This window comes from Lynx canadensis, chromosome B3, assembly GCF_007474595.2.
Source record: "Lynx canadensis isolate LIC74 chromosome B3, mLynCan4.pri.v2, whole genome shotgun sequence".
Lineage (NCBI taxonomy): Eukaryota > Metazoa > Chordata > Mammalia > Carnivora > Felidae > Lynx > Lynx canadensis.
The window spans coordinates 37,781,301-37,794,814 of NC_044308.2; the positions used below are offsets into that span (position 1 = coordinate 37,781,301).

Sequence of the window (13,514 nt, forward strand, 5' to 3'; positions counted from 1 at the left end):
ATCAGCTTCTAGGAACTAATCATGTAAATCAGCTGCATATTCAAATTTGCTCTGTCCAAAATGTCTAAGATTATTTACAAGCTTTTGACAAGCTGTTCAAGTTTCATAGGAAGTAAGGGAACACATGGCCCTCGGCAGCCAAATCATAATCCCCTTTGTGTTTAGAGTAGTTCTAAAAAAGGATTAGCCTTGATGCTGCTTTTCTAATTAACTATACATCACAACACTAGACACATTGCTTCAGTTTGGGTAAGTGCTTTCAAACACATTTTTATAAGTGGTAAATCACAACTGTATTTGTTCCCAAATGCTCTACATGACTATTTAAAACCAATACCCGAATATTTCTTTAACAGGACTTTTGGCACAGTGTTTCTGTTTTATAAATCCAAACTGAAAGTACCATTTTTCAGTTGGTACCACTGTATATACATACATCAACGTAAACTGATAGGATTAACTCTTTTGATTCAAATGCCGATAGCGTGAGCAAGATGTATATAATGTACATACATTTTAGAGCACGCTGGCGTAGATTTTCTTGGAGTTAAGTTTAATGGGAAAAAAGGATCATCAGTATAATAAATGAGTGTATATTATCTATGTGTCGTGTGAGGCAAAGTGCTTTCCCAAACCCTGTGTGTTCAAAGTACTTGGGCACAATCCCCAAAGCACTCATCCTATTGGGAATTAGAAAAAAAGAATATAACAAATGACTAAGGTTCTGCCCCCAATTTTGGGTAGAGTTCTGAATTCCTATTTATTTCTGAATCTTCACTCACATTCATGAAAGTAAAGCATAATCCTCTGTAAATCTAGAGGTATGCCTTTTTAAACTTTGATGTCAGAAAAAGTTTGCTTGAAACGCGGTGGTTGCCTTGGGCTACAAAGCCTCAGCACTCCACCAGCGAAGCCAATATTAATTCTAGATGGAAGGGGAAAACCAACAGCAACAAAAGAGAAATCTGCCTCTGTCTGTGCAGCCAGAGAAATAATATTTTTATTTCAAGGGCTTTGGGCTCATGGGAGGCAGATAAAAACCTTTTCACATTATTCACAGTGACATTTTAAATAAAGTTTCAGCAGGAATAAAAATATCAAACTTTCCGGTTATTTCTTAGGCTATAGAAGTATTTCTATGATAAAGTGCTCTCAAGCCAAAGCTGATAAAATGACATAAGGCACATATAAAGAAACTAAAAATACAGTTCAGGGTTACATGAATGAAGCAGGCAGATGAAAATGTCTGCGTAGGAAATTCAGAAGATTAATCTAAGAGACTCTTCTGGTTAGAAATGGTTTTGCAATTCAATTCTAAAATTAATCTTGGTTTTAGTCTTGATTTCACCAAAGCATGCATTTAAGAGCTTTCGAGGTTAAAAGTGTATTTAAAAATTTATAGATGTCATCTCAGTAACTGTTTTTCAGGTTTAGAAATAATCTCAAATCAAATGATTTCTCAATGAAAATGAAGCATTTCTTTGAAATCTCCTAAGAAAACCCCACAACACAGAAAGTACAGTCCTGGCTTTGGGACACCTAGCAGCCAAATAGAGGCACAGACTCTGGGATCATTTAATGCCAATCTGCATTTGATTATTCTTCCCTCTCTTCCTTTTGCTGACATAAAGAATTAATTCATGCTTGCTTCAGATTTAGAATAATATTCTTAAATTTTGTGTACTATATGATCATATGCCATGGAAGCCAATGATACGCTGCTGTTTCCTTTTGCTTTTTCCAGCGGTGAGCCTGCTATCAAAGAAATAAAATATTTAAAATTCCTCTATTCATTTTCATTGTTGTTAAATTATCTCATCCTTGTTAAAATTACGATGCCAGATTATTTACGAACGGCAGGTAAAACAGACAAAATTGAATGGGCTACAAAGAGAGCCTCTAAAAGTAGGTTTACACATTTTTCATCATTTGTAATTATAAACCAAATGAAAGCCACTCCACCTCATCTCCCCCAAATTCTAAGAACAAAAGGATCAAAATCTTTACTTAAAATCGACATTGTATCTTACAAAATATATGACTTTTGATTCTTGAAGAAATTAAGAGCTCATGAAAACAACTCGTTACTTACACATGCTTTTCTCTGATTAATGTATGGCAAACTGATTCCATAGGTCGAATTTATAGCACCTCTGTGGTGGATGTTTTCAGGATCGTGCATGATTTTTACATTCAACCCTATCTTTCGCTGGAACAAAGAAACAATGAAACTTTCATGCTGAATGAACAAAAATGCTTACTAACATTTTATATCCTCAAAGGAGTATGAAGTTCTTTGAAAATAATTATTTTAATGTAATTCTTATTGCAAATATATATATATATGTATATATATATATATATATACATATACATATACATATATATTTGGGTTTCTTATTTAGGCTGCGAATTGGTCTCTTTTATTTACAGAAAAGGAACTTTCTGCAGATTTTCCTCCACGTATCCTATCGCTCATACAGACACAACCTTGGACGCCATTCATTTCCTCAAAAATAATGTTAGAAGCCAACCAAGGTGGACAAAAGACCGGGATACCTGGTCTCGGTTTATTTTTAGCTTTCCAGGTCAAGGATTTTTGCCAATGAAATCTATACTACAAATACACAGGTAGAGGGCTCCCTTGGTCTGTTAATGTGGCCACTTTCCTCAAGGGACATTTACAGGTAAATCTCAGTGGGGACTTGGTGAATTTACCGCAACAAATTTAGTGATTCCACAGAGGTTTTGCTACCTATGGGATACACGTGTGCTTTCATTAGGAAAAAAAAGAGGCATCTTGTTTGAACCACGTGTTCCTCATTTTAAATAATTCAAATTAGCTACGGCTGCGATGCCTAACTATAAACCACCAGAGAAGACAGCACCGTGGTGGTGGAAAGGGGCATGCGGTAGGTGTGCAGAGACCTAAGTTCCAATCTTGCTCCCTCCCGCCCCCGACTGCCTGCATGTAACCTTGGGTAAGTTACTTTCCTTCTTTGAAAATCGGTTTCTTTATTTGCAAAACGCAGCAGTTAGACTTGAAGGTCTCTTGGAGAACTATTCACCTCACCCCCACCCTCCAACCTCCACCCCCACCCCTCCTGCCTCCCCCCCCCCATCCTGCCTCCCCCCCCCCCATCCTCCCCAGCTTTGGCTTTCTATGATTTGATGCTGAAAGGTAAGTTGACACTTAAGGAATATGACATTACTGACAGTTTCTGAAGTCTTGTGACATTTTATTGTGATATGTAATTCACATACTATAAAATTCACACCTTTAAAAGTATATATACTCTTCAGTGATTTTTTTCAGCATAGTCACAAAGCTGTGCAGCCATCACCCCTAATTTCAGAACATTTCCATCACCCCAAAAGAAACCTCCTACCCATTAACAGTCACTCCCCATTCCCTCCACCTCCTTCCAGCCCCTGGCAACTACTAGTCTACTTTCTGTCTCTTAGACATTCTGGGCATTTCATGTAAATGGAATCCTAAAAGATGGGTCCCTTGTGACTTTTTCAAAAGGAAGTGTTGTGAGCAATTAAAAATTTTTTTCCTTTCAATTGAGTGTCTTAGTTCTGGGGGTGATCTGATGCAATTGTTAAAATGGTTGTAGAAACCAGGAAGATTAGTTCATGACCCGGCTGTTTGGTCATCAACATTCATAAGTGGGCTGTGCCTGAGGTCAAGGTGAAGGGGAACATTACAGAAATATCTATGGAATGCGTGCTGTCCTGATAAGTTATTTCTTAGCACAGACTCCAAACCTTCCTTTTATTTGTTTAAATAGCAGTTTTCAAACCAAATCTTTAAATAACTGTGCTCAGCTGTCCACTTCATTTAACCCATGCAGGGATACAGGTTGCATGTAAGGCATTTCTGTTTCCTCCTCCTTGAAGTACATGTGATTGTGAAAACAGTGTTGTGCCTAATTATAAATGGCTTTCCTTCTGTGGGTAACCCACACTCCCAGCACTACTCCGGGGCTTTTGCGTGGAAGCTGAATGCCTCTTTTATTGAAATTAATACCTGAACATAATTTTTTCCTTCTTAATTAAACTTTCAGAATAATTTCCCATCCAGCAAGGATTGGGAAATTGCTAATATGTATTATATTGACTGGATGTAGTTTCTGTAATTAGGGTGTTTTTAAAATGTGAACCCTGGATACAATTGATGGTAATAGCTTCATCTATCATGTCTAAGCTTTGTTAGAACTTTTTAATTCTGGGATCATTGGCTCGGTGGACCGTAGCATTTTCTTAGTTTTCTTATGCTCCATCAACTTTGTGTGGCTGTCGTACTGGTGTAGGGAGGAAATGACCAAATACAGAGCCATTGTTAAAAGTGGCATTAAAATCTGGTGGTTTTCTGCCCATATGTATGTTTCTGTGGCATTAGACATAGCTCCTTATGGAAAGAAATCCAAATGTAAATAGAAATCCAAAAGAAATGACAGGTTGTAATATCAATTATCTATCAGTCATTTTCTAAAGCTATGGGAGAGGTCCTTTAAAATTATTAATATTCTAATATTTACTCTGTTGGCACCAAAGCATGGGTATGCCAAAATAATATAACACATGATTAAATTTCCCTTTTAAAAACATATTAAAAGAGCCCGCATTTAAATAACATTAACATACCAAATGGTTTCACTGTAAATCACTACAAATACATTCATCACCTAAATTTGTCTCACAAACCACCTATCGAGATATATAGGAAAATACTTATAAGCATTAGCTGCATTATCAGATCTACTAATAAGATTTTTTGTTAAGAAAAACAGTTGTCAACTTAAAAAAGAAAAAATTCATCCTTCCACTATGCTGAAGAGCAAACTCGGGAAGATCCTTTTTCCTGACAGTAAGATAAAATATCAAAAATAATTTCAGAAATTTGTCTTAAATTGATCAAGAAAAGGCAGCAATTTATTTAATCTATCTTGAGTCAACTAAACAATCTCAACTTAGAATTCTCTCCTTTTGATAGTAATTACAAGCAGATATATCAAATGTGACTCTCATTTAGACTTTGGTTTGTAAGAACAAAAGTTATTATCAGAGCCAATTACTGTTTTACCTACATGGCTGCACAGAAGCAGGGAGCTCAATTTTCATCTCATCAGTGATTTTGTGGTATTTATTTTATTACTATGCCCACAAAGCTATATAAGAAGGAAATAGCTTATGCTATTAAAACTAGGGTTTAAACATAAGAGGCTAAGGTTTCTTTTCGAAGAAGTTCTGAATTAAAAACACTAGGCAGCGTGTAATACCAGCTCCCCAGACATGGGCAGACCATAAAATGACATACATCCGAGCGGTAGATCCCGCACAGAGTAATCAAAATTGAAATGCTTCACAAACAAAGTTGAGACAGGCTATTTACTAAGTTACAGTATTATCAGCATAACATTATTCTCAACAGTGTTTGCTGCAAGTAATGCCTTCTAAAGTGGATATCGCCTAATATTATATTCCCACTGGTTAAAGACTTCTGCTGTTTAATCTCAAAACCAGAAAAAAGAAAAAAGAATCCAGTTGCCTTTAATACTCTGATTCTTTCAACCATTATTATATTTAATGGAAAGAACAATAGACATCGTGGTTCAAGCCACGTGCTCAAGATCTCCCATTTGTAAAACTGGGTAATAATACCTACCCTCACAGGGTTGTTTGTGAGGTTGAAATGATTAATGTACGTTAAGTATCTTGAAATGATAAAGCACTACTCGGGAGCCTACTGGCCAAAAAATGGCTGCTATGGATCAAAACACTTCAAATATATAAAAACTCATGAGTTCCTTATATACATACACATATGTGTGTGTGTGTGTGTGTGTATAATTATATATTATAAATATATAAAAACCCATGAGTTCTTTATGTACATATATGTTATATATTACTTTATATAATTTTTTAAAACTAGACTTCATGCTCAGCATGAAGCCCAACACGGGGCTTCTACTCATAACCCTGAGCTCAGGACCTGAGCTGAGGTAGGGACACCTGGGTGGCTCAGTTGGAAAGGCAAGTGACTCTTGGCTTTGGCTCAGGTCATGATCTCACAGTTTCATGAGTTCAAGCCCCAAGTCAGGCTCTGTGCTGGCAGTACAGTTTGCTTGGGACTCTCTCTCTCTCTCTCTCTCTCTCTCTCTCTCTCTCTCTCTCCTTCTCCTTCTCCTTCCCCCTCTCCCTCCCCCACTCACACTGTCTCTGTCACTCTCAAATAAATAAATAAACTTAAAAAAAAAAAAAAAAGGAAGAAAAGACCTGGGGCGCTGGTTAACTCAGTCGGTTAAGTATCCGACTTCAGCTCAGGTCTGTGCTGACAGCTCAGAGCCTGGAGCCTGCTTCAGAGTCTGTGTCTCTGCCCCTCCCCCGCTCATGCTCTGTCTCGTTGTCATTGTGTCTCTATCAAAAATAAACATTAAAACAATTTTAAAAAATTTCAAGATAATTGGGGAAAACGGAACAATGACTGGAAATTATACGGTATTAACGCATTGTTAAATTTGTTAGATGTGATAATAGTTGTGGTTTTTCTGGGTTTTTTTAAAATTTTTTAATGTTACTTATTTTTGAAGGAGAAAGAGAGACAGAGTGTGAGAGGGGAAGGGGCAGAAGAGAGGGAGACACAGAATCTGAAGCAGGCTCCAGGCTCTGAGCTGTCAGCACAGAGCCCGACACAGGGCTGGAACTCACGAGCTGTAAGATCATGACCTGAGCCGAAGTCAGACGCTTAACTGAGCCACCCAGGTGCCCCAGTTATTTTTTTTTTTTTAAGTCCTTATCTGACGTGCTTAAGGGTAAGATAATATGATGGCTGGGATTTGCTTTCAAAGACTTCACTGGGGGCCATGGGTGGCTCAGTCAGTTAAGTGTCCGACTCTAGATCTCGGCTCAGGTCATGATCTCACAGTTTGTGGGTTCAAGCCCCACGTCGGGTTCTGTGCAGACAATGTGGAGCCTGCTTGGGATTCTCTGTCTCCCTCTTTCTCTGCTGCTCCCCAGCTCTTGCGTGTGCTCTCTCTCTCTCTCTCTCTCCCCCCTCCCCCATCTCTCTCAATAAATAATATAATATAAGACTTCAAAAAATGTGGAGGGAATAGATGAAATAAGAATGGTAACGTTATGGCAAATGTTAAAGCTGCTTGCGGGTTATGTGGATTTCATTCTGTATTTTTGTGTCTATTCAAAAAATAATTTCTTTAGTAAAAAGGCCTATTTAAAATTAAAGGGTAATTAAAATCAAACTATTCATGAATTTACTATTGTTTCAACTCTATCACTCTCTGATGTACGACAGCCCCTCTACCTCTCTGCCGGGGCTGGAGGGACCAACAATCACAGCATCACTTAACTCCAAGCTGCTTCTAAATTACCCAGCTGCTGCCTAACTGCCTCAGGTTCACAAAACCTTAAGACTTAACTACTCCTAGTCAGATGGGCCCCTCCTGTTTTCTGATTCCTGTAGGAGTTGAGTTGTAGACTATGAGAAAGGTTGGGGGAGAGAGCAAGCATTTACTCAGCTCCCATTTTGTGCCGGGCACCATAACAGGTGGGTATTGTCCTAATCCAACTGACTCACTTTAGTCTTTAAAAGGACAAGAGACGGATGGCCGGGTGGCTCAGTCGGTTAAGCGTCCGACTTCAGCGCGAGTCATGATTTCACGGTTTGTGAGTTTGAGTTCCGTGTCCGGCCCTGTGCTGACAGCTCAGAGCCTGGAGCCTGCTTTGAATTCTGTGTCTCCCTCTCTCTCTGTCCCTCTGCCTCTCACACTCTGTCTCTCTTTCTCTCAAAAATAAATAAGCCTTAAATTATTTTTAAAAAAGGACAAGAGGGAGTATGTGATATTATCACTCCTTTACCAATGACGATAGTTGGTTTAGTGACTTCTCAAGGGCCCACTAGTGAGGAGGTAGGATTTGATTTACGTCTCTGACTTTAACACCTCTTTCCATTGTAACATGCTGCCACGTCGTAAAGAAATGTTAGTTGATACACTCCTGATGCAACTTCCTATCTACTAAATCCTTTACTCTCACTCTAATCCTCATGGGCCTTGCTTTGGTCCGGGCCCTCCTTGATTGTTAAATACACCTCTGCAATGGCCGGTGTGGTGGTGTCCTTACTGCCAGTCCATCCTCTGCATAAACTCTGGAAGGACGGAGTCTCTGATCACTAATTAAAATACGTCTCTTACCTCTTTAACATCCCCCAAAAGTTCCCCTTAGGGTGGCATAATCGGGCCCCTTCCTACCGTCCAGCCCCCTCTGCTACATTCTATCGTGACCGCTCATAGAGCAGCCAGCCTGTGGCCACATACAACATGTCCTCTCCATCTCTGTGAGTGAGCATGCTATTCCCTCTTCGGCAAATGTCCTCTTCTCTCTCTGGTGTCTTCTAGACATACTCTTACTTCCAAACTTGAGCTCAGATCAGGCACAATGTCCTCTGGGAGACCTCCCCTAACCTCTATCTCTCTTTCTCTACTCACAACAAAATGTATTCATTCATTCATTCCAGCATTTATTAAGAGCCTGCTAGGTGGGGGTGCCTGGGTGGCTCAGTCGGTTACGCATCTGCCTCTTGGTTTCAGCTCAGGTCATGATCTCACGGCTCATGAGACTGAGCCCCACATTAGGCTCTGCGCTGACAGTGTGGAGCCTGCTTGGGATTCTCTCTTTCCCTCTCTCTCTGTCCCTCCCCCTGCCTCAAAATAAATAAACATTTAAAATAGATAAAAGGTAAAAAAAAAAAAAAAAAAAAAAACCTGCTAGGTGTAGGTGAACAAGAAAAAGTCCCTGCCCACATGATCTGATATTCTTGAAGGGATGTAAGGAATTATAATAACCATGTAAACAGATGTATAATTAATTTCAGATGGCCATAAGTGGGATAGAGAATAATGGGAGGCTCCCTTAGATACGGTGGTCAAGGACAGCCTCTCTGATGAGATGACAGTTGTATTGAGACCTGAATGAAAAAACTGAGCTAGTCATACAAAGATCTGGGGGGGGGGGGGGGTTTGAGGAGTGAGAAATTGATGGCTAATGAGAAGGGATAAATGCAAAATCGAAGGCCTTAATAAGAGGGACACTTCCATGATGACAAAGGAGAAGACGTAAAATATAAATCCACACATAGAAAAATTAATTAATTTGGTAATGGGAAGGCCAGGACTACATTTGTCTCTGACTGAAAACTGGAAGAGTATTGCTTAAATAAGACAGAATGGATTCCTCTCGTGTATACGAAGTCCGGGGCTGGGCTCTTCAGGCTTGGTTTGGAAGTTCATGAAGTTGCTCCCTGCCATCCCTACTGTATAGGCTTCCTCCTGTGGGTCTACGTTTGCTACTGGAGTCCTAGCCATCATAGCTTCCTTCCAGGCAGCAGGATAAATGAAGGCAGGAAAAGGGTCAAAGAATGCAAGCCAGCCATCTTTTAAGGAAGTTTCCAGACAACCGCCCACGATACCTCCCCTTACACTTCATTGGCCAGTACTTGGTCCTGTGTCCGGCTGCAAGGGAGGCTGGGAAATACAGTCTTTATTGAGCAGCCATATCTCTAGCTAAAAATCAGCCACTCAGTACTCACTGGACAGAACTGCGACACATGGTCGTGCTTAACGGCAAGGAGGCCTCAGAAATGAGGGATCATCCTCGCGCGTGATGTCGTCCTGAACCAAATCACGGCTGTCTGTAATGCAGAAAGGGGGTTGGGTATCGGCTAGGGAAGCAACAGTTTCTGCCACAAGCATGCAACCTAACTTAGCTAAGGAGGAAAAGGACCATAAGGCAAAAGTGATAAAGAGTGAAATACTGAGAGGTCGGTAAAGGTTCTTAGAGTGTTGAAGAATTGTCGGGAGAACATACTACGGGAGCTGGCAGACAAGGACATGGTGGTCAGAAGCTGTTGTGCTTGAAACAGATTTTAGAGCTGATGTACTTACTGGTCATAACAAAGCCCAGGGAGTTGGCATACCCCGCTAGCCCTACAGGAGCATTTTTCCTAAACCTGTGTTATGGCATTGCCAACGCCGTAGGATGCCCGTCTATAAACTTTGAACCCCTTATGGCACAGACACACACAGATCTTCTACATCACACATAGTACCATTAAAAGTAAAATAGTTGAGGGGCGCCTGGGTGGCTCAGTCGGTTAAGCGGCCGACTTCAGCTCAGGTCATGATCTCTCGGTCCGTGAGGGCTGTGAGTTCGAGCCCCGCGTCGGGCTCTGTGCTGACAGCTCAGAGCCTGGAGCCTGTTTCAGATTCTGTGTCTCCCTCTCTCTGACCCTCCCCTGTTCATGCTCTGTCTCTCTCTGTCTCAAAAATAAATAAATGTTAAAAAAAAATAAAAAAAAAAAAAAGTAAAATAGTTGAGGAAATAGCACACCGGGGATGAAAGACTATTTTTTTTTTTTTTTTTTTTTTTTTTTTTTAGTTTCACTATGTTTATGCTGTCATTACAATGTGCCACCATGCCACAATCATCAGTGGACGGCCGTGGTGTGGGCCAAAGGTGACATTCTGTCCAATTTTTATGGCACATGGGCCAATCACTAATTCTATGACTGACCTCCCTCTGCTACTAACTACCCTCCTGAGTAGGGAAGCCAGAGAACGATGGCTCTCCTGCGTGTCCAGAAGTTAGTATTTCCTGGGAAGGTAGAGAGCAAGGCATGAGAAATTTGGGATGCCACCTTCAAAATGTTACTGAACCGTCGAATACCATCTAATGAAATTCGGGTAGTCCTTGCACTTGTAGGTAGTAAGTTACTTCTGTTTCTGGGAAAGGTGTCATGAGTCATAAATATGTAGCTAAGTGAATCTTCTATAGAAACAATATTATTAGGAGGTATAGTCCTAATGGCCTATTTTTGATGCCTAGTTTTTATAGAAATAGCCCCAAAGCTCACACTTAGTCATCTGTTCCATAAGCTATAGCTTGTGAACCTCTTGAAAGTGTATAGGTAAGCCAAGTGAATAGTAACCAGTTATAGCCAAACGGTATCACACATGATAGAGTATCATAATGTATTACGAATAATTCTAGCACGGCTTCATAATTGCTACATTAGTTGTACTGCAACAAATCGGAAAGTAAAAAAGTTCACCTTGAGCAGGTGTGTTGATTGAGAAGTTTCTCTGGGAAAGTTTGGAGGGACATACCTGAGGATAATTCTGGCTATAGTTAGGGCCATTTGTGAACCGAATCAGGCCTTTATGTTGCTGTGGGTTTTTTTGTTAGTTTGTTTGTTTTTCAGTTGTAAATTTCCCCGTGGCAAACACAGGAAGGGAACTCAAGTTTTTGTATTTTTTTTTTAATGTTTGTTTATTTTTGAGAGAGTGCGAGCAGGGGAGGGGCAGAGAGAGGGGGACAGAGAATCCAAAGCAGGCTCTGCGCTGACAGCAGCAAGCCTGATGCGGGGCTCGAACTCACAAACCGTGAGCTATCCCTGAGCCAAAGTTGAATGCTCAACCGACTGAGCCACCCAGGTAGCCCAAGTTTTTGCATTTTCTCACAATGGTGAGAAATGGCCGGAACTTTGAGGTCAAACAGACCTGCATTTGAATCCCAGTTCTGCTGTTGCTTAGGTTTAGATTAGAATCATCTCCCATCTTCCAGTCCCATAGCTGCAAAATGGGCATAATAATAATTCCTTCCCTCAGAATGTTGTGAGGATGAGCTACAAGTTCATCGTCATGGCTCACACCGGCTCCTAAGTGGTCACCCTGCTTCTGCCCTTGTTCTTTTACATCCTTGAAGGACAAGACCCCAGTGGCTTCCCATCACAGTGATATCCAAAGTCCTCACGACGGTCCTTGAGATCCGGCCCCCTACCACTTTTCCTACTCCTCTCCCCCTGCACATTCCCCTGTAGCTTCCTTGCTGTTCACACTCCTAATTCAGGGTCTTTTCATGCTCCACTTCCTTTGCCTGGAATGCTCTGCCTCCAAATAGCCAAAGACTCGTTCCCTCTCATCCATCAGATTCCTGCTCAAGTGAGACCATCCAACGCCCCTAGACTCCTTCCCCAGCTTTTCTCTCACCAACTAACATACTATATAATTACTTTGTGCATCATTTTTTGTTTTCCTAATGACTGCCCCACCCCAACTAGAATGTAAGCTCCATGAGAGCAGAGATGTTTGGCTGATGCCTAAATAGTATCTGGCACATATTAGGCACATAATTGAGATTGGCCAGTATTCATCAGCAAATAATAAGAATTAACACTTGTATAACAGTCACCCATGTATGGTGTGCTGTTATAAACATTTACAAATATTAGCTCCTTTATCCTTACAGCAGCTCTATGAGGTAGGGGCTATTCTTACGTCCATTTTGCAGATGAGGAAGTGAGGCACAGAGAGGTTAAGTGACTTGCCAAGGAACAGGTAGGAAGTGGTGGACCCAGGATGTGAACCCATACTTCTAACCACGATGTTGTTGTCATCTAGTGAGAGCCTACTCCGGGCTTGGCACCGTCTGGGCACAGATTACAGCAATGAACGAAACAGAGTGTCTCTGCTTTGGATTAATAGAGCTTTGAGAAATGATCAAATGCAAAGGATGTATCTTGGCAGATCCAGGTTTGGACAGAGGATTGGTAAAAGCCATCTGAGGATTAATTGGGGAAATCTGAGTATGACCTGAGTATTTATTGTATTCACGAATTATTGTTCATTTTTTAGGTGTGGTAATGGTGCTGTGGGTATGTAGGAATATGCTCATTTTTAAAAAAATTTTTTAACATTTTTTAATTTATTTTTGAGAGACAGAGACAGAGTGTGAGCAGGGGAGGGACAGAGGGAGAGGGAGACAAAGAATCTAAAGTAGGCTCTAGGCTCTGAGCTGTCGGCACGGAGCCCCATGCGGGGCTCAAACCCATGAGCTGTGAGATCATGACCTGAGCGGGAGTCGGACGCTTAACCGACTCAGCCATAGGAATATGTTCATTTTTAAAGATGCATGTTAAAGCATTGAGGGATGAAATGTCCTTAGGTCTGTATTTTATTTTATTTCATTTAAAAAAAATTTTTTTTTCAACGTTTATTTTTATTTTTGGGACAGAGAGACACAGAGCATGAACGGGGGAGGGGCAGAGAGAGAGGGAGACACAGAATCGGAAGCAGGCTCCAGGCTCTGAGCCATCAGCCCAGAGCCAGACACGGGGCTCGAACTCACGGACCGCGAGATTGTGACCCGGCGGACGCTTAACCGACTGCGCCACCCAGGCGCCCCAGGTCTGTATTTTAAAACACTTCAATAAAAAGTGATGACACAAAAATGGCAAAGTTTAATAGTTATTAAATCTAGGTGAAGGAGAAATGGTCATTCCTGGACGGTTTTCTCTTTGGATATTTCCATAATAAAAGGGTTTTAAAAACCCGGGGAAAAGGAGCAGACATTTTTTAAAAGCCACTGCTTTCATGGAGCCTAGCTTCTTGTGAGAAGATGGAGGTTACAGTGGTTGGCTCACTGGGGGCCTT

General features: G+C 40.9%; 1 protein-coding gene across 1 annotated transcript in view; it reads right to left on the minus strand.

Annotated features, from left to right (window-relative positions):
- Positions 1-644: 644 nt before the first annotated feature.
- The window catches only part of LOC116738118 (IQ domain-containing protein H-like), a 39,953-nt gene continuing 27,083 nt past the window's right edge, over positions 645-13,514 (minus strand). Inside the window, exons 5-6 of the mRNA XM_032593505.1 lie at positions 2,093-2,209; positions 645-680 (exon numbers count right to left, since the gene is read on the minus strand). Coding sequence (XP_032449396.1) covers positions 645-680; positions 2,093-2,209 — 153 coding nt within the window. The remainder of the gene's footprint in view (positions 681-2,092; positions 2,210-13,514) is intronic.